At 41.4% G+C, this 26,092-nt stretch overlaps 1 protein-coding gene across 6 annotated transcripts in view; it reads right to left on the reverse strand.

Moving 5' to 3' along the window:
- Positions 1-1,947: 1,947 nt before the first annotated feature.
- esrra (estrogen-related receptor alpha) overlaps positions 1,948-26,092 on the reverse strand; it is a 37,145-nt gene continuing 13,000 nt past the window's right edge. For 4 of the 6 annotated variants that reach the window (XM_060936347.1, XM_060936349.1, XM_060936346.1 and 1 more), the window contains 6 exons: positions 17,104-17,490; positions 16,423-16,539; positions 16,162-16,275; positions 10,146-10,313; positions 9,352-9,621; positions 1,948-5,439 (listed from right to left, as the gene is read on the reverse strand). In XM_060936347.1, the coding sequence (XP_060792330.1) occupies positions 5,186-5,439; positions 9,352-9,621; positions 10,146-10,313; positions 16,162-16,275; positions 16,423-16,539; positions 17,104-17,485 (1,305 nt within the window). In that variant the 5' untranslated portion in view covers positions 17,486-17,490 and the 3' untranslated portion in view covers positions 1,948-5,185. Of the gene's footprint in view, positions 5,440-9,351; positions 9,622-10,145; positions 10,314-16,161; positions 16,276-16,422; positions 16,540-17,103; positions 17,491-17,604; positions 17,640-19,145; positions 20,945-26,092 lie in introns of those variants that run through there. The other 2 variants (XM_060936348.1, XM_060936343.1) reach the window with 2 other exon arrangements.

A 26,092-nucleotide genomic window follows, 5' to 3' on the forward strand; every position in this document is an offset into this window, starting at 1 on the left:
TGCAGCAATAACTGCAACTAAACGTTTCCGGTAACTGTTGATCAGTCCTGCACACCGGCTTGGAGGAATTTTAGCCCATTCCTCTGTACAGAACAGCTTCAACTCTGGGATGTTGGTGGGTTTCCTCACATGAACTGCTCGCTTCAGGTCCTTCCACAACATTTCCATTGGATTAAGGTCAGGACTTTGACTTGGCCATTCCAAAACATTAACTTTATTCTTCTTTAACCATTCTTTGGTAGAACGACTTGTGTGCTTGGGGTTGTTGTCTTGCTGCATGACCCACCTTCTCTTGAGATTCAGTTCATGGACAGATGTCCTGACATTTTCCTTTAGAATTCACTGGTATAATTCAGAATTCATTGTTCCATCAATGATGGCAAGCCATCCTGGCCCAGATGCAGCAAAACAGGCCTAAACCATGATACTACCACCACCATGTTTCACAGATGGGATAAGGTTCTTATGCTGGAATGCAGTGTTTTCCTTTCTCCAAACATAACGCTTCTCATTTAAACCAAAAAGTTCCAGTTTGGTCTCATCCGTCCACAAAACATTTTTCCAATAGCCTTCTGGCTTGTCCACGTGATCTTTAGCAAACTGCAGACGAGCAGGAATGTTCTTTTTGAAGAGCAGTGGCTTTCTCCTTGCAACCCTGCCATGCACACCATTGTTGTTCAGTGTTCTCCTGATGGTGGACTCATGAACATTAACATTAGCTAATGTGAGAGAGGCCTTCAGTTGCTTAGAAGTTACCCTGTGGTTCTTTGTGACCTCGCCGACTATTACACGCCTTGCTCTTGGAGTGATTTTTCTTGATCGACCACTCCTGGGGAGGGTAACAATGATCTTGAATTTCCTCCATTTGTACACAATCTGTCTGACTGTGGATTGGTGGAGTCCAAACTCTTTACAGATGGTTTTGTAACCTTTTCCAGCCTGATGAGCTTCAACAACGCTTTTTCTGAGGCCCTCAGAAATCTCCTTTGTTCGTGCCATGATCCACTTCCACAAACACGCGTTGTGAAGATCAGACTTTGATAGATCCCTGTTCTTTAAATAAAACAGGGTGCCCACTCACACCTGATCGTCATCCCATTGATTGAAAACACCTGACTCTAATTTCACCTTCAAATTAACTGCTAATCCTAGAGGTTCACATACTTTTGCCACCCACAGATATGTAATATTGGATCATTTTCCTCAATAAATAAATGACCAAGTATAATATTTGTGTCTCAATTGTTTAACTGGGTTCTCTATCTACTTTTAGGACTTGTGTGCAAATCTGATAATGTTTTCGGTCATATTTATGCAGAAATATAGAACATTCTAAAGGGCTCACAAACTTTCAAGCACCACTGTACTATGAACCACCGTCACAATTTCAAGCTGTGGCTCTGCGAGCCTTTCTCTATGTGTACACAGAATCTACGCATCATGATCATGCCTAGCGAGGCAGGCGATAGCATGGCACATTGCACATATGCAGGCTGAAGGTCACCTATATAAACAACAAACATGGCTGCCTCCAGTGAATTTATGCCAAGCTTCAATCTTAGCACTTTTAGTTTGGATTTTTTTTTATGAGGGATATAAATCTAATATACCATGCACTGAGAGGCACTGGTAATTATGGATTCTCATCAGTGACTGACATAGTACTATTTTTCTTTGTGGCTGCACCCCTCAGAGAATAGTACTATGCCAGCCACCTCAGAGAATCCATCATTTCAACCGGAGCCTCTCAGTGCATGGTATACTTGATTACTGTTAAAAATTTAATTAGCTAGCTCGGTGCCTATACCACAACAGTGGCCTTACAATTTAACCACTTGAACCGTGAACGTATTGCATGTTACCACATTCCGATGTAGAAAGCACATTTAAAAACCACACATAATTTTCACAGCAAACAAGATTACAACAAAGGACAGACCAAATGACAAATTCTGACGCGTGTTATTTTATTACAAAACACATGACACCGACAATATCTTGAAGTACCCCTAAGTTCCTGTGGTGTTTTAGTGTTTGCCTTTTAATCACAGTGATTCAATATGAACAAATTGCTGAAAGAGTCACTACTGCAGAACCATTTAGCTTTACGGAAAAAAAAAAAGAAAAAAAAACAGCACACAGAGACATCCACAATCATTATACTAAAACCCACAGAAAATAAAAACAACCAAATAATATTAATAAACATCAGCAAATTGAGTAAAAAATAGAATTTAATCTTTTAAATACAATATTTTAAAATACAAACATTGATTTGTTCTTTACCTTATAAGCTGTACCATTTCTGTGGATTTTTAACACTGTTACTGCTGAGGTTTGATTTACAGTAGGTCACTATACAGAGAAAGGTGAAAACAGAGTTTTGGTAAATTCTGGTATTGCTCATTTACATAAATATACACAGACACACTAACAGCTACCCGTGACTTTAAGTGATTTCTAAATGATGTGCCCCACTCATGGATGTCCCAGAATCTCATCTAACGTCGACGATTACAAAAATGGCATCATACAATGTTGATAGTTGGTGAAAACACTAATGTATTAGAATGATTTGCTAATATTATTGTAGCTATTATTATTATTATTAATTATTATTAATTATTATTAATTATTCACACAAACATTGACATTGTTTACAGCTTCCTTTGAATGGACCCAGACATCTATAGTTTTGTACACATTCTGTAACGTGACCAGGAACAGAGAGGCGTGTTTATCTCTGTATATACAAAAGAGGAAAAGACTTATAGAAAACTTCCACAGGAAACTAACCCAAAATTATTTTAGTGTTGATTAAAGATAGCCTAACTGGAGAAAAAAAAAAACGAACAGCTTTCGGCCAGGTAGCAGGACTGATGCCATGCTAGAAAGAGACAGTAACTAGAGGAAATAACTCAGTGTTCAATACCACATACTGATCACCTGAAATCTGCAACACTATTATTATTATTATTATTATTATTGTCACATTAAAACACACGAAAATATCTTTCCCTGGCTTTCGTTATTCTGCAGCACTCAACAAAACCACAATGTTGCACAAAAAGTGTAAAGAGGCGGAAAAAAAAAAAAAGAGCGAAAGTAATAATTTTACAACATTCAACCAGATTGCTTTATTTTTGTACCAAGCTTGAGGACATGTAATATATGGAAAGTCTATGTTTCAAGTCAGTTAAACTTTGACAAACGACAAAAGGAAGGAGAAAACAAAGATTGTACGACAGGATCAGAAATTCCCATGGCATTCTGAGCTGGGGATTCCTACAAGAGGTTAAGTTTATATTAACTGGAAATTATCTAAGAAAAAATTCAAATCACAGCGTAGAATTGGGAATTATTTGTGTATGGGATGCAAGCGTAACTTGTACACACACACACTTTACTACAAACGTACAGTGAAAAGCACCCTGAAGACTCACTGTAATCTCGGAGGTCTGAAACTGTTCATTAGTGGTTCCGTTTTCTTATTTATTCTGCCTTGGCCTGGACAGCAGTTGGCTTTTCTTCCTACTGTTGAGTTTTTAAAATGCAAAAATTAAAAAAAAAAAAAAAAAAAAAGGTAGTTGTTGGGCTCTGAAAATGATTGCATATAATACCAGACAAATGTCTGCAAAACAAACACACACCCAAAAACAGCATGGAAACAGCAGTAACCAAGACAACGTCGATAAAAAGGTACAAGAATGTTCATGGACTGAAGGATTATTATTATTATATTTTTTTTACACATCATATTGTGAGGCTCTTCATGTTGTACCAAGCGTTGCTCTCATGCAGTGAAAGTCATACGATGCGTGACCGATGACGGCCACGCGCCGCATCCACGTCTGTCATGAGGATTCAAGTTTCACTCCATCTCGATCCTGGATCAGTTCCTTTTCAGTCTTTCAGAGTGAGGATTCAGAGTGCAGAGGCATAAATGACTGACGGCTACGATCGGTCTCGGCGCCGTCTTCTGCGTGGGCTTCCCAGTGTATAATATCGTCTTGGTCACGTGAAGAACTTGTGACATCGGGTGAAGCCTTGAGCATTAGCTTTGAGCATGAGCTCACGCTCAATTCTTTCAGGCAGATTATTAAACAACGTCTTTCCACAGCACAGCAGCAGACTCCATGTACAGAGCCAGCTGGCCTACAGGGCCCGAGGTGGCTCTTTTACCCTGATCTAAATGCACTGATGCATCTGTACACACACACACACACACACGCGCACGTACACATTTACGAAGTTCAAGATTCTCTCGCCATTCACTCTGCGGAACTGATTGCTAAAATATAAAGAGTGCATTACTGTATGAATAAGAGTCGTGTCCTATTTGACAACATTCCCTTTGTGTACCGCAACATTTTCGGAACAAAAAAAAAAAAAAAAGTTGACTCAACAGCGCCCCCTGTGTATGGAAAAAAAAATGCATGACTTGCACTTCTTATACATATTGCTTTAAAATATATTGCATGTTATAGCATGTACTATATTTCTGCTCCGGTCACATGTAACTCCTAAATAACTACATCCCCTGTTCACCCTGTAGGTCTAACATTCCTGTACATGTCTTGCATATTTCAATTCAAACCACAAAACGATCTGGATAAAACAAGACAGTACTTACATGTTAAAGCAAGTACTTGTGAAACGATCTACACAAATGCACGAAGGGGACCGCGAGAAGGTTCAACATGGCTCTTTATGAGGTCACCTATAAATAAATGGATTAATTTATGTGTGTGGTGTTTTGTATGGCTTGGCTATAGTTTCACAAGGAGGTGCTACGACTTCATGTAGCAGTAACTGAACATCACCTCCTTGCACCACTGTAGCCCCTAAACGTTACACTGATGGAAGGTCCCATTTGTTAAAGCAAATCAATCGGAAACCGTATGAGAATAAACTGATTCACTCGAATGATACAAGGGTATCCGAGTGATGTGTGAAATAAGTCCAATCAAACGAGAGAGAGAGAGAGGATCGCCGGTCTTGCTGCTCGATAGCAAAGCTTTCACATATGAATGATGTTTGAAGGGACTTCTGGTTGCCTTTCGGTCACTGCGCTTGCTTTTTAAAAGATTAAAAAAAAAATCTCTTCATTTTACAAATAAATGATTCATTTCTTCCTCTTTTTTTTTTTCACTGACCCGTTGTTCACCTGGTTGTGTACCTCGTGCTAGGGGGAGTCCATCATGGCCTCCAGCATCTCCAGGAAGAGTTTATGCATGGGCACACCTCCACGAGTCTTGATACTGTAGAAAGTGGTGAGTGCGCGGTTGGCTGTCTGCCGAAGGAGGGGCAGCGTTAGGAGAAGACGGCCGGCGCGCTGCGGGTCTTCTGGACGCTGTTGCACCACCAGCTCTAACAGAGCTTGATGCAGGAGATCCCTCAGCTTCTGCACGGCCTCGATGTCCTCTATGTAGACAGAGTCTAAGAGACAGAGACAGGTGTGAGCTACCAACCAAACCAGACTTGGACAATCGGACTTCCTAATACATACGCCGACACATCCAGCGGTGAGAAATCAGAAGTCTGCGTTTAAAATCAAAGGCCATCACATGAGACTTGTCGTATTTGCATAGCAAATAGAAAGGCTTTGGGTGTGGAGGGTTTTGAGCTGACTGTTTACAGTAACCGATGCTGTGCAGGTCACTTGTGTTGTACCGGCTGGAGGCAAAATAATCAGTAGTCAGCTTTGTTCTTTACAATACAATTACAAAAACAGGACTGGTGTGGGTACGGGTCATGAAACAAAATGGTTGACTATTCTTCTGCACTAGATCTTTGAAGAAAATCGTAACAGGAAGAATCCTATCAGGGCCATAAGACTGCACCGTTTACTGTGTTCTCTGCTGCACTTGTAGCAATTACTATATTTCCCAGTCTGGGAGATGATTTTTTTAAAAAACATCTAGCAAGTCTTGTATACATCATATAGGCATCCTTCAGTCTCAGGAGACTATAAAGTTGCGCTCTGGGCGACGGGTGTGGCTGGACAGGCCGGTGCAGGAGCGACAGTCTTATAGGGTGTTCACACGGCACATATTTGCATCGATGCTGCACCGATGTATTTTGTTGCGATACATCTTACACCGGTGTAAATTCTGCGCAGCGTTCACACGTCACAACCCTGCTTACTAGAGAGAAGCGTGTTAGCACCGGTGCAGCCCCACTTGCGGTCACACGGCAGTTTCTGCGACCGTGCAATAGTAGCAAAAACTTTATTACTATCATTTCCTTTGATAGTAATAAAGTTTTGATATCATTTCCCTTTATTACTATCATTTCCTATCATTATTACTATCATTTGCGATAGTAATAATGCGGAAATTAAATATGCGCATGCGTGAAAATGTACTTCCTTTTCCCAGTTGTCATGGCATCACCAAGCGCCGGGAAAACAACGTGGATGAAGACACCAGTGTTGCCAGATATTGCTGATGTTTTCCATCCCAAAATATGTTCAAATCTGCCAAAATGCACTTAAAACTACCCAATCTGGCAACACTGGAAGACACGCAGTTCTGTTGTTGTTGATATTCGCCATTTTGGAAGCGCAAAATACCAGGATGCAAATTATGCAATGCCCGTATGTAATCAACTCTCCTCACGCGTAGCGAGTTTACCCCTGTAGCGTTCAGACGTCCCATTTTATATCGGTGCTGCCCCGCAAACTAGCATTTACTCCGGAGTAAATTTCTTAAACCACCTCCCGAGCAGGGTTAGATTTGCACCGGTTTAAGCAGCTTTCAGGGGCTACACCGGTATAACTTTGTACCGTGTGAACGCTCTACCGGGGCAGCCCCGGTGCTACACCGGGGCAGCCCCGGTGCTACACCGGAGTAAAAGTTGCCGTGTGAACACCCCTTTATATAAGAAAGTGATAGTTGTTATAACCTTTATTTATTTATTTTTATTTATTTGGACACACACACCAGGACGTTACTTTCTTGAAGTGATGAAACGCATTCATTTTAAAATTGCTTTCATCACTGATACCAAATATCATTTCTTAAGCTACCCTCAGAAAATATGGCATCTTGAATTAAAAAAAAAAAAAGGCTTCATATTTAAAGTAGGCCCTTTACATGAAGTTGAACAAAGGTGACATTGAACAGAAATTGATCGAGTAGATTTTTTTCCCCTTCTTCAAATTTAAAAATGTGACACTCTATATTCTATTTTCACCCACATGAAAGTATTGGCACCCATTTTCATTCGGCTGAGATTTTTACTTATAGATTAAGTAATTGCATACTACTATTATTACTACTACACAGAGCAGCATGGTGGTCACAGAGATGCCTACTAGTACGGATTGGCCGTATTTTGTACGGAAAAGTTACGTAAATACGATGTTACGGCAAACAGTGTTATTCTGTACGGAATTATTATAAAGTCTTAAAAAATTCCAGTGAGTTGTTTTTAAATGTCCAAGCGACTTTTTCAATCCATGCGCGATTCACGGCTAGGCTATTTATTTTTACGACAACCACACATGCTGTGTGTGACATGCGCAGATTCCGCACATTTGTTTGTCCTATTTTCGATACGGTGGAATGGCCGTGCATTACACCCAGTCAAAAGGGCAATGGATACGCGTACTGCAAACTGTGTAGAACTGACATTAACATCACTCATGGTGGTCGCGATGACTGCACATGGCATGTCAACTACAAAAACAAAACAAAAAAAACCACATATGGAGTATGCTGAAATGGCGAGTCAGGCGGAATGTAAATCTGGGGGTATCCAGCAGTTTTTTACGAAATCTGTGGATGAAAAGACACAGAACGTGACACGTGCTGAAGCGGTGATGGTTGACCTGTGCTTGGAGTTGAACTTGCCAATTAGTGCCATGAAATGTGAGTTAAACTTATTCAGTTTCTTTTTACATGTATGATTTTTATTCACTGAAATATCAAACACTGGCTGTACTTCTTGAATTCAAAGTCTTTTCAGTGTTGCAAGTGCAAATGTACATGTAGTATGATCAAAAACAGAATTTTATGATTAGTGCTGTTGGGATTGTGGCAAAAAAATTGATCATTCCACTGTTTTAAATACAATTATAAATGTCATTTTATTCAATGTCTCTTCTGAAGCATTATGCTGAAGTATTTATATATTGGGACATTAAGATAACAATGTCGGACTCTCTTTGGCATGAAATAAGAATTTTTTTTTAAATTTTATTAGAATCCGTTAACAGGTAGAACATTTTGCCAGGCAATATAATATAATACTTTTGAGGAGTTACATTCAATACCAATGATTGGTAGTCAACCGTAATGTCTGCAAACAGGGAACACTATTGTATTTATAAAAATGTGAGATATTGTATGCTCTAGAAATTTGTTGAGTGGAAATTCAGTTGAGATGGCTGCTCGCGTTTTGTTTATTCAATTCACACAAAACAGTTCTTTTTAATAATTTAAATGTTAAACATATTGGTATATACACCTCTTTATAATGGAAATGCACATAAATTAATGTTACTGAAAGTCATTCCAAAATACTGAAAAATGTTTTCAAGAATACTGAAATTCAAAATTTGGGGTAGGCATCTCTGTGGTCACAGCAAGAAGGTTCCGGGTTCGAAGCCCATTGCTGACGCGGGCCTTTCTGTATGGAGTTTGCATGTTCTCCATGTGTCTGTATTGGTTTCTTTCAGGCGCTCCGATTTCCTCCCACAGGTCAAAGACATGCAGATTAGGTAAAAATACCCAGCCACTGGGGTTGCACAAGCCAGTGCATTCTTAGTGCCAGTCCCAAGGCCAGATAGATCAGGGAGGGTTGTGTCAGGAAGGGCATTTGGTGTTAAATAAATAAATAAATAAATAAAATCTACAGATCATAAATCGGGAAGGATGATCCGCTGCGGCAACCCCTAACGGGAGCAGTTGAAAGATGACGATTAAGTAGTTGCGTAATGTCCATTACTCATACGTAGAGCCTGATGAAAGGTTGACAATTTGAGTCTGTGTCTTTGAGTAGAAGGGCATGAATTTTTTTTTTCTTTTCAATTCTCAATCCCACTCCTGCAGTTATTTAATTTGCTTCAAGATCCCAAAATATAAACAAACAGTATATAATTTAAAACAAAGCAACTCCGGCCAAGATACAGAAGTTACTCAAGATGAACGAATGAACCAAGTTTACACCAGACACGAGCCGTCTATTATGCTCTTGTTAATCGATGTGCCTTTTCTTCGTGCCATGCAAATAAAAAAGCCGACTCTTCCAACGCACATCCCTAGCTTCGAGCAGAAAATGAAATATGTATGACTGAATCAGGACACTGGTATCTTGGTAAAGACTGGAAGTGATAAAGCTGCTCACCTGAGTTGGTGAGAGCGATGGCCTTTAGCATGACAAACTCCTCACGCTCCAGCTGCAGGGCCCTAAAGCGGCGTGCCAGCTGGCAGATGGCAGCATTCAGCTCGGTCAAGCCAGCTACACGTGACATCTCTTCGTCCAGCACAAAGTCTTCAGCAAACACCACTTCATCCTCGCAGCCCAGAGAGCGATATGCCACCCCGAGTACCAGCACCTCCAACCATACAGACTGCAGTACAGACATCTGGTCAGCCAGAGACAGAGAGAGAAATCCTGCACCGCATTGAGAGAGCAAAAGAGACAGAGAATAAGAATAAGCGTAGTTCACGGTATTATTGATTTGAATCAAACAACTGTAACCTGGAATTCTGATCTACAACTGTACACTGGAATTTAGAGCACTCTTTAAAATTAGCATGGAACTAACCAAAGCCAGGGCGCTCACACTCGCTCGCTCGCTCACGCCTTGCAGGGAAAAGCCTGGAAAACTTGCTGTGGGTCTGGACGGCAATTAGGTGAAAAACATCCCACACTGCATCCCTATCTCCAGCTACCCTTTCAATTATAAGTGTTTCTTCTCCAGGCACACGTTTCTCCACAGCAACGTGCGCTCGAGACATTCTAGGTCTCTCTGCAGGGGGCCACCGAAACAATGGGCTGACAGGTTCTCTACCTTTACACTGCTTTTCCAGCTGGTCTTTTAACGGCTTCAGGAAATGCCAGCCTATTATCAGTACCTTCAAATCTAGACCGTACTTGTATCTGCTTCATTACTCCGTCTAGTTCCGCTTTCTCACCAGGGACATGTTTGGCCCAGCCGATGATGACGACGAGCTCGCGGTCAGCGAGGTCACACAGCGTAGTGAGGGTGCGCTGAGCCGTGTCGGGCTGCAGTGGATCCGGCATGGCGAACAGCTTCTCAGGCTCGGCTACCAGCAGATGCGACACGATGATGCTGGGGGAGCCTGGGAAACACACACACACACACACACACACACCAAACAATTAAAAAGCGGGACTAGTAATAAACGCACAAAATGAGATCTTTACATGCACCCTAATAATCTGTTAATAATCTCAATTTAAAGCTAGACTGCCTTTCAGATTTTTCAAGCGTAGGTCATAAAAAAGAATTTTCCCTGACATCTAATTATTTTTGTTCAGATGACTGAAAGCTACTGAATTTGAATCACAGACTTCCAATTTTATTAGTTAAAAAAAAAAAAATTTGAACAATTAATGAATTTAAGGCCACATGGCCCTAAATTCTCCGCTATTTTTTTCCTGCTTCACCATGATGCAATACAAGATACTACGTCATGCATCACGTGGTGGGCTTTCCCTGTTCGCGCAAGGCATTGTGGGATACAAATTTGAAACAGGAAAGAAAAACGGAGGACGCGAGTGCGCGAATGAAACATGAAAGACCGACTATAGTAACGGAAAGTGAGAGGATGTTATGTTGTGAAGGAAAGGAAATGCAGGAAATACCAAACTAATAAATATCGGCGGTCAGCGAGCACCTCGGTGTGATCAGCTGTTCATTTAGCGACAGAATGATGTAAATGTCAGTGCACGGTCAAGATAGCAGTAATGCAACGCTGGGTGCCAGCTGTCATAAAACCCAAAAGATGAAGACGACGAAGGTAAATTTGCGCATACACGCACCTCTGTCTGCTTAACTGTATGAAGAGAACGACTTCATGCACATTATTTGCTTGGGAAGCCCTTCAAATTAAATAACTTCCCAGCCTCAGAATGGCCTGATATTTTGTGAGACATTACAGAAATAAACATCTATCACAATGACCAAATTTCACTGATTTTATGAAATCGAAAGGCCATCTAGTTTTAATCTTTATGTACGCAAATTAGCTGGTTATTCTGTCAATAAAAAAAATATATATATTAGGGTGCATCAGTTGCCCTCGCTTTCATAAAATCTGATGCATTTTTGTTTGGGTGTTCCTTTTCACCAATAAAGACATCTTGTAAAATTTTTTGACCATATTCAAAAGTCTAATGGTGGCACCATGAAATTCATTTTTTGCCAAAAAAACACTTATTTTATGTTTTCGCGTAAGGTTTGAATCACAATGTTGGACTCCATTTATTGATTTCTTGTGACCCAGAGATCATGTTAAGAACCTTTGCGAGGGATTGAGAAGCATTAATGTGATTCATAATACATTTGTATTGTTTAAAAGTAGTTGAACAATGATTCAATGAACAGCTAAAACTCAAACTGTGCTTGATAATATATTTAGAATATGTACTAAAAATGTGTATCTAAGATATTTGGTATACTCTATAAGGTGCCATAATGTTTCATGAAAAGTGATCGAAATTTTGTCATTAAAGTCATAAAATAGCAGCTTTTTCCAAAACTTTGAGCTCCTGGTGCCACCATTAAACTTTTGAATTTTGTCAAAATATTTCACCCAGTGTGTTTTCTTACCAAAAGGAACATAAAAACAAAAATGCATCATGATCAGAGGAACTTTTCATTTTTAGGGGGCAACTGATGCACCCTAATATATAGCTGAAAAATAACATTCATGCTCAGAATTTTTGTACACACAGTAAGAACAAAAACAACTCGCCAAGACAAAATTAAATTAAATTTATTTATTAAGGATTTCAAGGTTAAAATCAGATGGTGCAATGCGCATCTAGCAAACACCTTGAAACAGAATGTTGCAGGACATGAATTCGGACTCATCCTTTTGTTTAATAAGAACGTTCAGAGTACGTTTCTTGGAGACTGATCATTTAGGAACAATAATGCAATTGACATCTTAGCTAGCACCCTGTAATTCAGTTACATTCAGGTTCTGCGTTACATGTACATGAGGTTTTCAACAGAGTGCCAATTTTTTTTAGAGAAGATCTTTTCCCCCATTTTATTCTCAACTTTGGTCACTTTCCAATTGCCCCTCATCCACCCACTCCCTCCCTCCCTCCCTATCATACAGACTGAAGGCTAAAACGAGTGTCCTACAAGACATGTGAAGCCAGTCAACTGCGTCTTTTCAAACTTCTGCACCACATAAGACACACAAAGGAAAGCGCCATCTGCCCTCTTCCAGATACAGGAGCTTACAGACAGCCACAATTGGTTACCGTCTCTGCGATTGAATATGCACGGAAAGTTTTAGTCCCTTGGATGTGAACTCGCAATCTCAGGATATATTCATTGGACTGAAAAAAAAAATCTTTGCATCTAAACATCAAAGTGACCAATGTTTTTTTTCATACTGTAATCCACCTGTGTAATAGCTTAAATTATTCTTTCCACATTCACTGGATATGAGCAACTGCATGCTCCGATTGGTTACTCTACTACCAGCTCATATAGACCCTTTTCACGTGACGTCACGACAAACGCGGCCGCCATTTTGGACATGAACTACCAGTAGTCTACCACAGCCAACAACGAGGAATGACGGCGAAGCATCGAAAGGAATATAGCCATCAAAGAAAGTTTTTACTTTCAGCAAGACTTCCATCATGCCATTATATTGTTGTGCACCTGGATGTAGTAACCATCAACACACAAGGCAAGGTTTATCATTTTATCGGATCCCGACAGATGCTGACCGACGGAGAAGATGGATGGTCTCTAAAATATTGGCAAAATGATGTTTATTGACATAGCAATCGTGTGTAACGGGAAGCATTTGCATATCCGAAGTGTTGTGTTTACATCAAAGATAAAATAAACCGATATGACAACGACTGCTGCTGCCAGGTTGGGGACACAAACTAGTAGAAAGGAAGTGTGCCAACAGACTTCCTTTGTGGTCGATTCTGCTTTAAGGGAAGATGCATTTAATTATTCGTCTGCTGTGGGTTTGGAATCGGTAGCCTGACCGATTCGTTCATGTTTGTGGTGCCATTTGTTTGTTGACGCGTGTTGAAATGGAAGATTGGTTGTTGAAATGATTTCCAGTGATGCTTTGGTGCTGCTGTGGATCAGATGTGTTGAGTAGCCTGACTGTTTTTTTTTTTTTTCTTGCGTGTGGTATCATTGTTGATGCGAGGTTGTTTTTTGCCAATGCGGGCACGATTTCCCCTGATGAGTTATGACTTCAGATGCGATGCGTGTGTGGAGGTGTGGAGTAGGGATGGCGAAAACTAAAAAAAAAATCTTGACCGACCACCGAGCCTTATTAGCCGGTTAAAGTCGGTTAACCTGAGTTTAATCAGGGATGCAAACGGCGTGCCTTTTTCACGGCTTGTGCAGATCCTATTTTTTTTGGGGGGGTGGGGTGTTGGAGTGTCTGAATAATTTCATCAGAGTAAATTGTGTATTAAAATTACTACATAAGCAAATGCCGTTACAGTCCATGAAAAAGCCGTGAAAAAGTCGGCATCTGCGCCTTTAGTTTGTGTGGAGAGATATGATCTGCAGTAACATGCATTGTTGGCTACAGACCGAAACATACTTTCAGAATGCACTGGCCAAGGCAGGACTAAACTCGATGTGCCTTCTAATAATAATTAAAAAAAAAACAATAGTAATTTGTAAGCTAAAAAGCCTGTGTCTACACTTTTTTCTTTCGCCGAGTGGCAGCCAATGTTGCCAGATACTGCTGACGTTTTCCAGCCCAAAATATGTTCAAAACCCGCCAAAATCCACTTAAAACTGCCCAATCTGGCAACACTGGTGGCAGTTGTGTTCAACTGGGGCGGGACATGACTGAATGGGTGCTTCTGATTTGTCAGCTGTCTTTAACTGGGGCGGGAGGGCGGGACATGACTGAATGGGTGTTTCTGATTTGTCAGCTGTCGTCCTTACACCGCATGGCATGGCCCAAGCGTTTACAAACACAGAATTCCAGGTTCTCCGCTCCAAAATCAGCAGCTTCAAAACGATTGATTTTTTTTTTTTTTCACCGACAACCAAAAAAAAATTAACCGGTTAACGTTGATTCGGTCAACCACCGGTCAAACGGTCATCGGTTAACATCCCTAGTGTGGAGTCCGCGTGATATGTGCGCAAGATAGGCTTCTCATGTGTTTGGAGATACGCGCTCTGAGACAAGTGCAAGCACACACACACACCCCCCAAGGGAAAAAAAGGGACCCCCCGAAAATATCGGCATAGTTCGAACACTGGGTTGGAGAAAGTAATGGCAAATAGTGAGTGCACAGACCATAGAAGGGAAACTGTACACAGCACCAGGGCAGTGTGATGGTATGTCTACTTTTAGATTGTGTTAGCTTATCAATGAACACACTCGTCACTCGACGAGTTTCACGTCTTTACGACGGGTACTTAAATGTGCGTTAGGTATTATTGTTGCACTCTAAGCAGTCATTGTAGCAGCTAGATGAGCGAGAACCGAAAGGGTCTGTGCCATAAACCGTTATTTCTTCATGTCCAAAATGGCGGTCGCGTTTACGAAGGTCACGTGAGTGAAAAGGGTCTATACCAGGAGTAGAGGAAAAACAAAATGGTGGAGCGTGCTGCTGAACCAACTGAGGATGAAATAAAAATACCCCCCCCCCCAAAAAAACAACAAAATATGGAATAAAAGTATTTGATAGTAAGAACTTTTTTTTTTAATTTTTCAAGAGTTATTATTATAGCGTTTTTCACAAATTGCTCCTGTTATTTTGCTAATTTGTTTACATTCTTCATCTTTAAGCATTAAAAATTTGTTGAATTTTTTAGACTGGTTCAAAAGCTCAAAGAAGTTTGAAAATTACATAACTGAAATGACCAAGGAAGAATTAAATAAATGTCTAAAGCTATTCTATACCCTGGCATGACAGCAAGACGGCACTTTCGACAAAAAAACAAACAAAAAAAAACACTCAAGTTGATCTGTGTAGCCATCGACAGGTCCGCCTAAGCGGACATGATTTTGTCTGACGTTTTGGATAAAGTTTTTATTTATCGAATTTGCAAAAAATAAAAATGCTCCGTTTCTCAAAATCCAGTGAAGGTGGATATAATAAAACAGTTATTCCACTCAATTTCGTCTTACATGGTTTATATGTATGTTTTTTTTTTTCTGTTTCCGGTTGAGAGTACGTCGTGCGCATTATGACTGCCGCTTCTCACCAGAGCTTTTTTTAAATTTTATTTTTATTTTCTTTCTTTTTCAATTTTCATTTTATTTATTTTTTTTTTTTCTGTGTGTTTGTGTAGTTTGATGTTTGTTTGAGTGTTTTGTCCGCGGGTTGTGGTGTAGCTCCGGACCCAGTTTGAGCGTTGGTTCCCTCTTGGCCTTGGTTCGCCGTGGGTGATGCCTGTGCTCCCAGCTGTGGACTGCAGTAAGCTCGTTGCTCATTTAACATTCGTGGTTGTCCAGCGCTCTGCACTTTAACGTTTGGCGTGATGTTCCGAGCGATGTTGCTCGGTGGCGTCGCGGCGGCTGTGCAGGCGGTTTGGGACACACCAGCGTTCTGCGTGGCGGAGCTTCTCTGCTCGCTTTGTGGATCCATGGCGTGGTGTTCGAGCGATGTGGCTGACGGCGTCGCGGCGGCTGTGCTGGAGATGTGGGACTCGTTTTCATGCGCCTTTTGGTGGGACTGTGGCTGCTACACCACTGGAATTACATCTTGACCCCTACTTGGTGGACTTTTTACTTTTATTTTTTTATTTTTTTATTGTTATTATTTTTTCTTTGTCTATAATTGTAAAGCGTCCTTGGGTTTTTTGAAAGGCGCTATATAAATTGAACTTATTGTTATTATTATTATAGCCGACTTTGTGCTACACACTTTGTCGGCCATCAGCTCACGTACGACTCGATTTCGTGGAATAACTTAACTATATTATAATATCTGTGTATTATTTACCTCTTTCCCCCTCCTTCTTTACAGGTATTGGTGTGCTCTGGTACATGGCGTTCTCCACTTCTGGCCGCCGTTTGTACTTCTGCCTCCCTCCTCTCACTCGATCCAGACGAACTCCTTCTCACACACATACACACACACCAGTTACGTGAAAAATGTCTAGTAGTACTAAGGTAAAGTGACTGGAATAGCAAAATAAAATGGAACAAAAAGACAGAGTGCATTCACTTTGCTATAATGGCTGTATCGCGTTCATTTTCTTACCCTCTTTGAGCATGCCCACTTTGAGGCACTTTGTAAAGCGACATGCCTGGCAGGCCTTCCTGCGCCTCTTGGTGATCTCACACACGTTGGACGCTGGACAGCTGTATTCTATGTTGCCTGTTAAGGAGGTGAAGAGTGGAAGGAATAAAAATAATGCTAGAGTTCACTTATTTGGGATATTTCCTCTTTTACATACAGCTCGAACTCGTTGACACACATTGGAAAATTATAACTTGTGTTGTGTACTAGAGGGTTTTCCCCCCCCTCCTTAACCGCCAGAACAGTATGGGCAGCTTTAAAAACTTACAGAAGGTAGCATGTTGGTTTAAAAAAAAAATACCTATCCTGGTTATTTGCATGACAGTAAATTTTGATAAATGTTTTTTATTCATAGTAATAATACAGGTAGTTAGCTAAACTATTTAAAAAATAACTTGTACAAGGCACAAGCATGTAGTAACAGCAATGTCGTAGTTACAATGTACAAATCACCTGCTGAGATGCTTTTTTTAAACTTATACATCAGCAATAAAAATGCATCAGGAAGCAAAATCCATACAAAAAAAAAATGCCTAGTGTGAATACAGCTTTAGTAAAGCGAGTATGTTTCCAGGCGTGCTCCCATTTATATTAGCTAAACTATTATTCTTTCTCCTCCTGCTGACAGGCAGGTGTGCTCACCTTGGATGGTTCTCTTGAAGAACGCCTTGCAGGCTTCGCAGGACGCCACACCATAGTGGTAGCCAGAGGCCACGTCTCCACATACGAGGCAAAGCCTCTTAGGAAGAGTGCTCAGGGCGTATTTGCAGCGGCCCCCGCTGCTGCCCGTAGAGCCCTCGTCTGCACCATCGGCTCCATCTTCCTTAAAGTGGCAGCGCAGTGCCGGGCTGTATACAGGCGACGAGTAGCGTGCTGTTCCTTCTCCCCGTACGCCTCCTCCACCGCTCTGAGACGAGTCAGAAGAGACACCTCCGGGACTCGTCCTCCCGCCGCCACCTCCGCCCTCTGGACTGCTGGGCTCAGCCTTTATGTGCAGCTCTGTGCGGCGCTCTCTGGAAGACATGATACCTGTGGGGAGGGGAAAAAAAAAAAAAAAAAAGACAGCAAGCGCGAGTGAGATTGATACATGTACTTAAAAGTTCAGATATATTGTCAAGACTTCTACTATTCCTGGGAAATTACCGGGAAGGTTTGTGTGTGAAGAGGCTGACACATTACTGGGAAACAGGGTGATGTTTTTACGGTTATTTTTCCTAAAAACACTGACAGCTTTGAGGCATCTTATTTAACATAGTGAAGCAAGAAAAGTAAAATAAGTCAATGGTAAAAGAAAAGCATCATGGTAAATACGAATCTGAAAATATTCATTAAAAAAAATATTTCCTTGAAAACTACAAGTAATGGTGATACAAAAGAATAAAATATATGAGTAGAAAAGGTATGAAAAACAACAACATCCCAGGTTTTGAACGTGAAAACAAAAAACATCATCAGGATCAACACAAAAGAGTCCTCATGCAACTTAAATTTTTTAAAAATTCGCTGATCTTGTTAAATCTAGTGACACGTACAGGTCGCTTTATTTTCAGCGCACAAATTTTAAATCTCAATTCAAACAGTCTAAAAAGACCCAAAGAACCTAAGGGGTCATACGTGTCTGAGCAGGCTGCAGCATTTACAACAACAATGCATAATGTGCAGTTAAATTAAGCCTGCAGATACATTCAACTATCCACCAGTATGATGTAACTTTGTCACGACAGGAATCCATAATGCTCGACATGTACGCACAGAACAGAGTGAATTCTACACAAAACGTTGGCTCATAATCCCGGACGCCCCGACCGTGGCCTCAGCCTACACCAGATTAGTGGCATTAATCTACTGAGGAGGAGATACAGTCCTACAGAAGCCAGACACACAGGTCTACTGAACACTCCAGCGGCTCCACAGAGTGTCCTTCCTCAGAAACCTCTGACTCATGGCCCCCTTTCCCAGAACGTGCTGATCTTTCAAAACCATTAGCCAAGACATTACTAAACACGATATTACACAAGACAATCCAATTGCCAAATAGGAAATATTGCTTTGATAGCAGCTCCTAATGACAATAGCAGCTATGGTAAATTGGCAGAAGTAGATTTGTAGACTCCCAGATGGCTGGGGGATTAGGTTATTAGCTGCATCGTTTGCAGAGCCTGAGAACGATGCAGGCTCTCGGCCACTTCGAGACCTTTAACAATACATGTTATCGTTGGTGTACACCAAAACAGCATTGTGGTCGTACACCAACATCACTTGTTTTGTGTCAACACGATGAAAATGAAAAGCAGGCCCTTCTGGGGAAACGTGATCTGTTTATAAGTTGACACATTTTACAATGTCAAAGCACACTGTGGCTAATCTTAGGCTACATCCACACGACAACGGCAACGAGATGCTATTTAAAAATATATCGCGTCCAAATGGGCAACAATCAGTAAAATATCAGGTCCATATGGCAACGCAACGCTTGCTGAAAACGATGCAATACACATGCCACACCTCTAGGGGCGCTGTAAGACGGTCCCTTCGGAGACACCAGAACAATAGAAGAAGTAAGGACGCATGCGCATAAACTATTATGCGCGAGACTTCATATTAGCCACAAAGTCAGGAAAAATCTGTTCGTAAAATTACATTATAATGACCAAATACAATGAAAAGTATTTTTCCAGTCTCACCTGTGAAAGGTAATCCCATGTGATCCCGTTTGGATGGTACAGTTAAACGCAGCTAATCTTTATTCTCCGCTTTGACATATCCAATATGGCGGCAAGGATGACGTATGATTCTACGCGGAAGGCGGCATCTTTAATGGTCCAGAATAAATTGAATGCTACATGTTGATGGATTAATTTGTTGTTTCTCACCTGTGAAAGGTAATCCCATGTGATCTCGTTTGGACGGTAAACCTGTTGGTACAGTTAAACGCAGCTAATCTTTATTCTCTGCTTTGACCTATCCAATATGGCGGCGAGGATGACGTATGATTCTACCTGGAAGGCGGCGTCTTTAATGGTCCGGAATAAATTGAATGCTACACGATGGATTAATTTGCTCTTCTACGCCCTTTTTGAGGAATGTATTGTCGGACTTAAACCAACATCTGAAGAGGTGAGATCGCTCCTTTTTTTCCCTATTTTTGCTGGCGGGATTGACTCTGCCCTAAGGGCAGAGTCTCTCTCTCTCTCTCTCTCTCTCACTTTGCACCATTACACAATAAATATTCACAGTGAAAATATTTTGTAAGCGCGTTTCATGAACCAAGTTATAGGATTTGTTGACAACTCGCATCGAGTTCGTTACACTTCTACCCGGCATGAAGCACTCACAGTCATGTGGTTGTGACGTCATCGTAAACAAATCCGTTCTACTCATCCAGACGACTTCACAACGTCAACATTGCCAGATCTTTCCACTCTGGAACCCGTTCTCAAAAAGATTGCGTTTTGGGCACCCAAAACGCCGGTGCCGTGCGGACACCAGGCCTAAACGATAAGCAATTGTATCGGAGTCACCTGAATCCGTTGCCGTGTGGACAGGGCCTTATAGTGTGTTGCTGGTAAACTCAGGCTAGTCTGGGTTGTCGAGGTAGATCAGTGCATCATTACGTCCTGTCTCATTGATACAGCTAGTAAAATTGGACACAATAGATGATCCTATGCATCCATGGCACTCAAAAGGAATAGTTTGAATCTTGATGATGCCGTAGCCATCCGCGTCCAGGCGCTCAAGAGGGCAAAACTGGCCTGTACTGTCAGAGAGGGAGGGAGGGAGGCGTGGCATCATCTCTCTCGCTTGTGACTTCCATTGATGCTAGCCAATCATGGACATCTGTGAGCTCATGCTTACGGAAGTAGACGGACAGCACTTTCTTCTGAGCGTGTTACGCCATCCCCGAACTCTGCATAAGCAGCAGTTCAAAAAGATGTTGTCATTGCATGCCTTGGAAGAAATGACCTTCACCCTTCCTGGTTGGTAGCTGTTGTGTGATAGGTCTCCCCTATCTGGAGGGTGGGAATTGGACACATCGAGATTACTGATAACGATCAGCTTAAAGGGCAAAACTGACCTCGCTTGAGAAACACACCGGTCAGGTGCATCTATATACCGACGAATTTCGAGGTCACAAAATAGATGGTCTCTTATTCATCAATACACTTTATCTTGGTCAGGATCATGGTGGATCTGGAGCCTATCCAAGAAACAGTGGGCGCAATTCACCCTGGATAGGATGCCAGGGCACGGCACACACACACTCCGTGACACCGAGGGGTAAAGCCAGCATCTCACTGGGCTGCGACAGCTTGCGAACGTCATTCGCCAGAGAGTTTCAAAAGTGTCTTGAAACATTCGCGGGGCTTGTCAATTTCCTCGCATGTGTCGCTCCTTCGTCGCTGAAATTTTGAACATGTTCAAAAAATTTGTGCGACAAAATTTCTCTCAAAATAGCCGCAAACGCGTCACTGGTGTCGCAAAGCCGTCACCAACCCTTCTCGAGTCAGTTTCCGTGAGACAGGAAGTGCGAGTGTATCTCACTGGGCTGCGACAGCCTGCGACTAGTTGGAGACACAACAATTGCGATAAAATATGCGAATATCAATTCAGTGTGATTCCAAGTGAAAATTGTCTTTAATTCGCATATTTTATCGCAATTGTTGCGTCTCCAACTAGTCGCAGCCCAGTGGGATACTACTCTAATCTGCCATAGCTTGCACAGTAGGATTTAACCAGAGAACCAAAAGGGACCCCACATTGACAGGGAAAGAACACATGAAACACCCACACACAGAGTAATCCAAGCTCAGGATCTTACCCAGGGACCCTGGAGCTGTGAGGTGGCAAAGCTGCACCATTGTGCTTCCTGCTATGCAAATTATAAAAGGATAAACTAGTACCTGGAAATTTTTAGCCAAAGAACTTGCTAGCTAACTTGGTGAATGTTAGTAACGACCAAAATTTTAACCGGTTTTAAAAATAACTCCGGCAACGCAAATCTCACTTGTGTCTGGGATACCAAATGGTGCCCTATTCCCTACAAACTTGTAAGTGCATTATGGGTAGTCTGTATCAGGTTTTTTTTTGGGGGGGTTACCCATTTTCTCCCCAGTTTGACCACTTACTAGACAGCTCCTCCAATCATATAACAGCTACCAACCAAGGAGGTGATGGCTCACATGTGCTTCAACAGGAACCACCACATCTTTTTAACTGCTGCTCCTGCTGCATCACAGGGCAGTGTAACATACATGAAGGAAAGCACTACCACCCTCTTAGGGCCAATTTATGCTGACAACCCAGTCCTCGCAGATGGCGTCTGCGAAGCCCCCCCCCCTTCGCAGATGCTCTGCGCGCACCTCCCAAAATTTGTGACCACCGCAGACAGCGTCGCAGACAAGAGGGCTCTGATTGGTCCACTCTACATCCGCTGTACACGCACTTCCGCTTCCCTACTTCCCCGGTTTGGTTTGTTTTCACGACCGCCATTTTTAAAAACACAAGCGAAGATGGAGCAGCATGAAGAGCGGTTGATCAAGGAAGTACGTACATCTATACGACTCCAGTTCAAGTCATTATAAGGACAGCGGTGTTGAATGACCTGTTGCTCAACCGGAAGATAAACACTCCACTAACCACACCCACCAACTACTCCTAGTGATTTCGCGACTTCGCGCCCCCTTGCGTTGTGGCGGTGAATAACATCGCGCACGCCTATACTCCCCGCTCAACGATAAATTACAACTGTCTGCGAAAAGCTATCTGCGAAAGCCTTGTCGCAAGAGCATGCAGAGGCCTTTACTCATAAATAAGCTAACAGACAGCAACGATTGGTTAGTGTCCCTGTAACTGACAGGGAGAGGACAGCATGCCCAACTTTGTTTCCTTATCATGGACGGCATCATCAGGATTCAAAATAGAGCTCATGAGTGTTGCGCCACTCTGGAGCCAGGGTACTAACCTTTTACCACTAACCTACTGCAGTGCATTTTGGGATTTCATAACAAGCCTGGACATTCTCCACTATGCTTTTGGAGATGGTTGGAAAAGTACCAAACGTCTTAAATAGTCGACCATGGTGCAGGCATGGCCATAACTCTGGTTTACTAGCAGTTGTCTTTGCTATTTTTGTACCTTCAATTCAGACATATACTGCATAAGTTTTGTTTTTTTTTCTCAAAAGAAAAAAAAAGCCAACAACAAAAAGCCTAACTTCAAAGTGTTTGCTAGATCACAGACAGAGATGATGGCAAGACGTGCATGAATTTGATGAAAAAAAAGAAGTGACAACAGGTATCTCTAAGATCATCTGCAATCCATGCATACATGAGAGACAGGAGTGCACTCTGAGTCGTGTACAGAGTGTAACGATGGCCCAATGCTCACAATCTGTGTTCTAGAACTTGCGCAACCCGGTGAACTTTGACATTATACCCTAAATCACCCTTCCACACATCTCAAACTAAGCATGCAACACTCTCCGACTGTAACGAAATGGCAAGCGAAAACACACTCAGGACTTCTTTCTATTCACGTGCAGTAATACGTGTCAACGTTTTAAATATGCAATGTAAGCGATGACATATCCATAGCTGCCAACATTCCGAAATTGTAAATAGTAATACAAGGTTGGGTAAAGCCCTCCCGCCGCCAAAGCTTTCTAGCAAAACTACCCTGAAAAAAAAAAAATCACACTAAAACAAAATAGTTTGACAAAATTTATTCTACAAACTAAACTATCATCTTAGTTTTCACATGTGTTACGATATCAAAACGCCCGCCATGACTGATAGAAATGCCTCGCCGACATGGAGCACAAAACGCGTAGTGATCGCTCTTACTTGACTTAGAAATGAAGGGAAACTCCTCTCGGTACGAGTCCTTGAAGCGCTGGCCCTTCCCCTTAGCCATGCTTTCTTTAGAGATTAGTACTACGCTACATCTTCATAACAAAAGCTTGAAACGCCATGCTTTGTTCAGAAACTTCGTGAACAAAGGCCAGACGATAGCGTGCCATGGATGATCTAACAGCATCATTGATTGGCTGAGAGAACAAGCAATAGCCAATGAAATTTGGCGTAGTATCTGCCGCTTGGAACGAAGCGGTGTTTTATCAAATACGAATCCCACCGGTGATAGACTTTGAAAATGACCCATGAAAATTGGCAAAATTGTATTTTATTGTAGTAAATTCGTATTTTCGTACTCAAAACGACAAATCGTAATAAATACGATTTATTCGTAGTAGTTGGCAGCTATGCATATCTGAGAAGCTTTAACACCACAGATCTGAGTAGGGCTGGGCAGTAGGATAATAACCCCTTTGGACATAACGTATACAATTGTACACATGAAGTTCCATAGCATTTTTCTTTGTGTCCGAAGGGGATACAACATAAATAAATACCAGATGTACCAGGGCTTGACATTAAGGACTGCCCGATTGTCCGGGGTGAACAAGTGAAACATGCATTCAGGCAAGTGGGCTATATCCCCGACATGCCCAACTGGGCAAGTTGGAATGAGCATATATTACGAACTAGCACCACAAAAATTAGGCTGTTTGATCTTTTATTTTAGTTCCTAAACGCGTCCCTTACTACGTATCTGCGATTATGTCTTGGCTGTTTTTGCAAGTTATTTTATATCCCCCTGCTGTTGTAGTATGGTACGCCCACTGTTTATAGACCCCTTGTGCAGGACGTCGTGCATCACGTGATAATTACAGCTGGGGTCAGACAGACACCGCCTTTCATGCAGGCAAGGCTTATTCTGTCTTCAACGTGGTTAATTTTTGCGCTGTTTTTGCTTGTTCAAACAGAGAAATAGATAAAAAACATTACTGTCCCCCCGCTATCAAGAAAAATGTTACAAAATAGAAGCAAATGCTTCAAAAACAACGAAGAAATGAGTGGTTAAAGAATATGAAGAGAGGAGCTCAGCCTGAAAACTTCAGAGAAATTCACGATTGTATTTAAAATGTATTTTACAAAAACAAAGTCGGAAGTGAGGATGGAAGTTTTTGCTTAAGAATCTCGTTTTATTTTTTTCTGCTCGCATCCAAGTTAGCTCCTTCATGAAAGTGTTTGATTTTCTTACAGGTGAAGCCGTTTCCTTATTCGACACAGAAAACCCGGATTGGTTTCAAACAACTCGGGCATAAAAATCTCAACAAGGAGCGACATGCGCGATAAATCCTGAAAGAACAAAACAGATTAAGAGCAGAGAGCTGGAGCTTTGTTCCTGTTATCAGAGGAACACAGTCCTGTGCAAAATATTTATATATCGGGGTTTTTTTGTTGTTATATCATCCACCTCTAGGTTTATTTATAAAAAAAAAAAACCCACCTCAACCCTGCGTCATGACAGACCAGCTGCGCTGATTCAGTTACAGGTTGCCAGGTCCGTATAAAACACAACAACCTATACACTAAACAATAATTTTAAACTCAAACATTATCCTTTCTGTCATGATGCAGCGCAGGGTTTTGTTTTGTTTTTTTAACCTAGAGGTGCATGATGATAAAAATACCTGATATATAAATATTCTCAAACATAGTACTGTTCAAAAGTCTTGGCACCCTGTTGTTTTCTTCATACAAACTTTGTTATAGATTTCTATTTTATTATTTCTTCATTATCGAGTAATGAACCTACAGTCAGAGAGAGTTCTACACAAACTCTGAACTTTACAACATCTGTATGCATGCGAAATGGAAATAAATCGACTAAGGCAGGAAAAACTATTTTGGATAAAATTGTTCTTGTCCGCTACAAGTAAGAAGTAACCAATAACCAAACTTCAACTCAAATGCGTGAGCTTCATTTTATGTTGTAATTCACAACTGTTCTACGGTTTTCCTAAAAAAAAAAAAACCTCGCAAAATAGGGGGAAAGTGATAATATTGGGGGGCAAGTGGAAATTTACCCCCACTTTCCCCCCAGGGCAAGTGGGTTTAAAAGTTAATGTCGCGCCCTGTGTACATTTTGCAGTACATGATGTATTTTCAGTATTTTTAATAATAAATTGACTATAAGCAGCTGATTGGATGCGAATATTATATACATGTTATTTACCAGCTGGGAGGTCTGTATGGTGAAATACCGTGACCGAGGTCTTGAAAGTACTGAGCGAGGCCCTCTGGGCCGAGGTCAGTATTCAACACCAAGGTCACGGTATTTCACCATACAGACCGACCTTAAGCTGGTAAATAATATTTATTTTTTTATTTACCAAATTCTAACAGAAAACGAGAGCACCCGAAAGGGAAAACCGAGCCGCCATTTTGAATCCTCATTCACGGCTGTAATGCAAATTGCTTCCTCCTCGGTATACAAGTGCACTTCCATGGCAGGAGAAAAACTACATTTTGCCGCCTATGTAGTCCCCTATTTATACAAAATTGAGTCATTCAGGATTCAGCCATGTTTTTGCTCGGTGTTAGCAACAGTTACAGGTTTTTAGCTTTCTCCTGAAATGTTTTCTTTTATTTCTTCTTCCTCAGGGTAGTAAAACTTGCTTTCGCTGTGAACACTGTCGTTATCACTGCCCCTGCTGTAAAATTAAATTAATGCTATTCTCCTGAGAAATGCTGGCAAAAATTTATAAGATTTTTGATAATCTTATAAA

The sequence above is a fragment of the Neoarius graeffei genome, chromosome 12 (assembly GCF_027579695.1).
Source record: "Neoarius graeffei isolate fNeoGra1 chromosome 12, fNeoGra1.pri, whole genome shotgun sequence".
In the NCBI taxonomy this organism is placed as follows: Eukaryota; Metazoa; Chordata; class Actinopteri; order Siluriformes; family Ariidae; genus Neoarius; species Neoarius graeffei.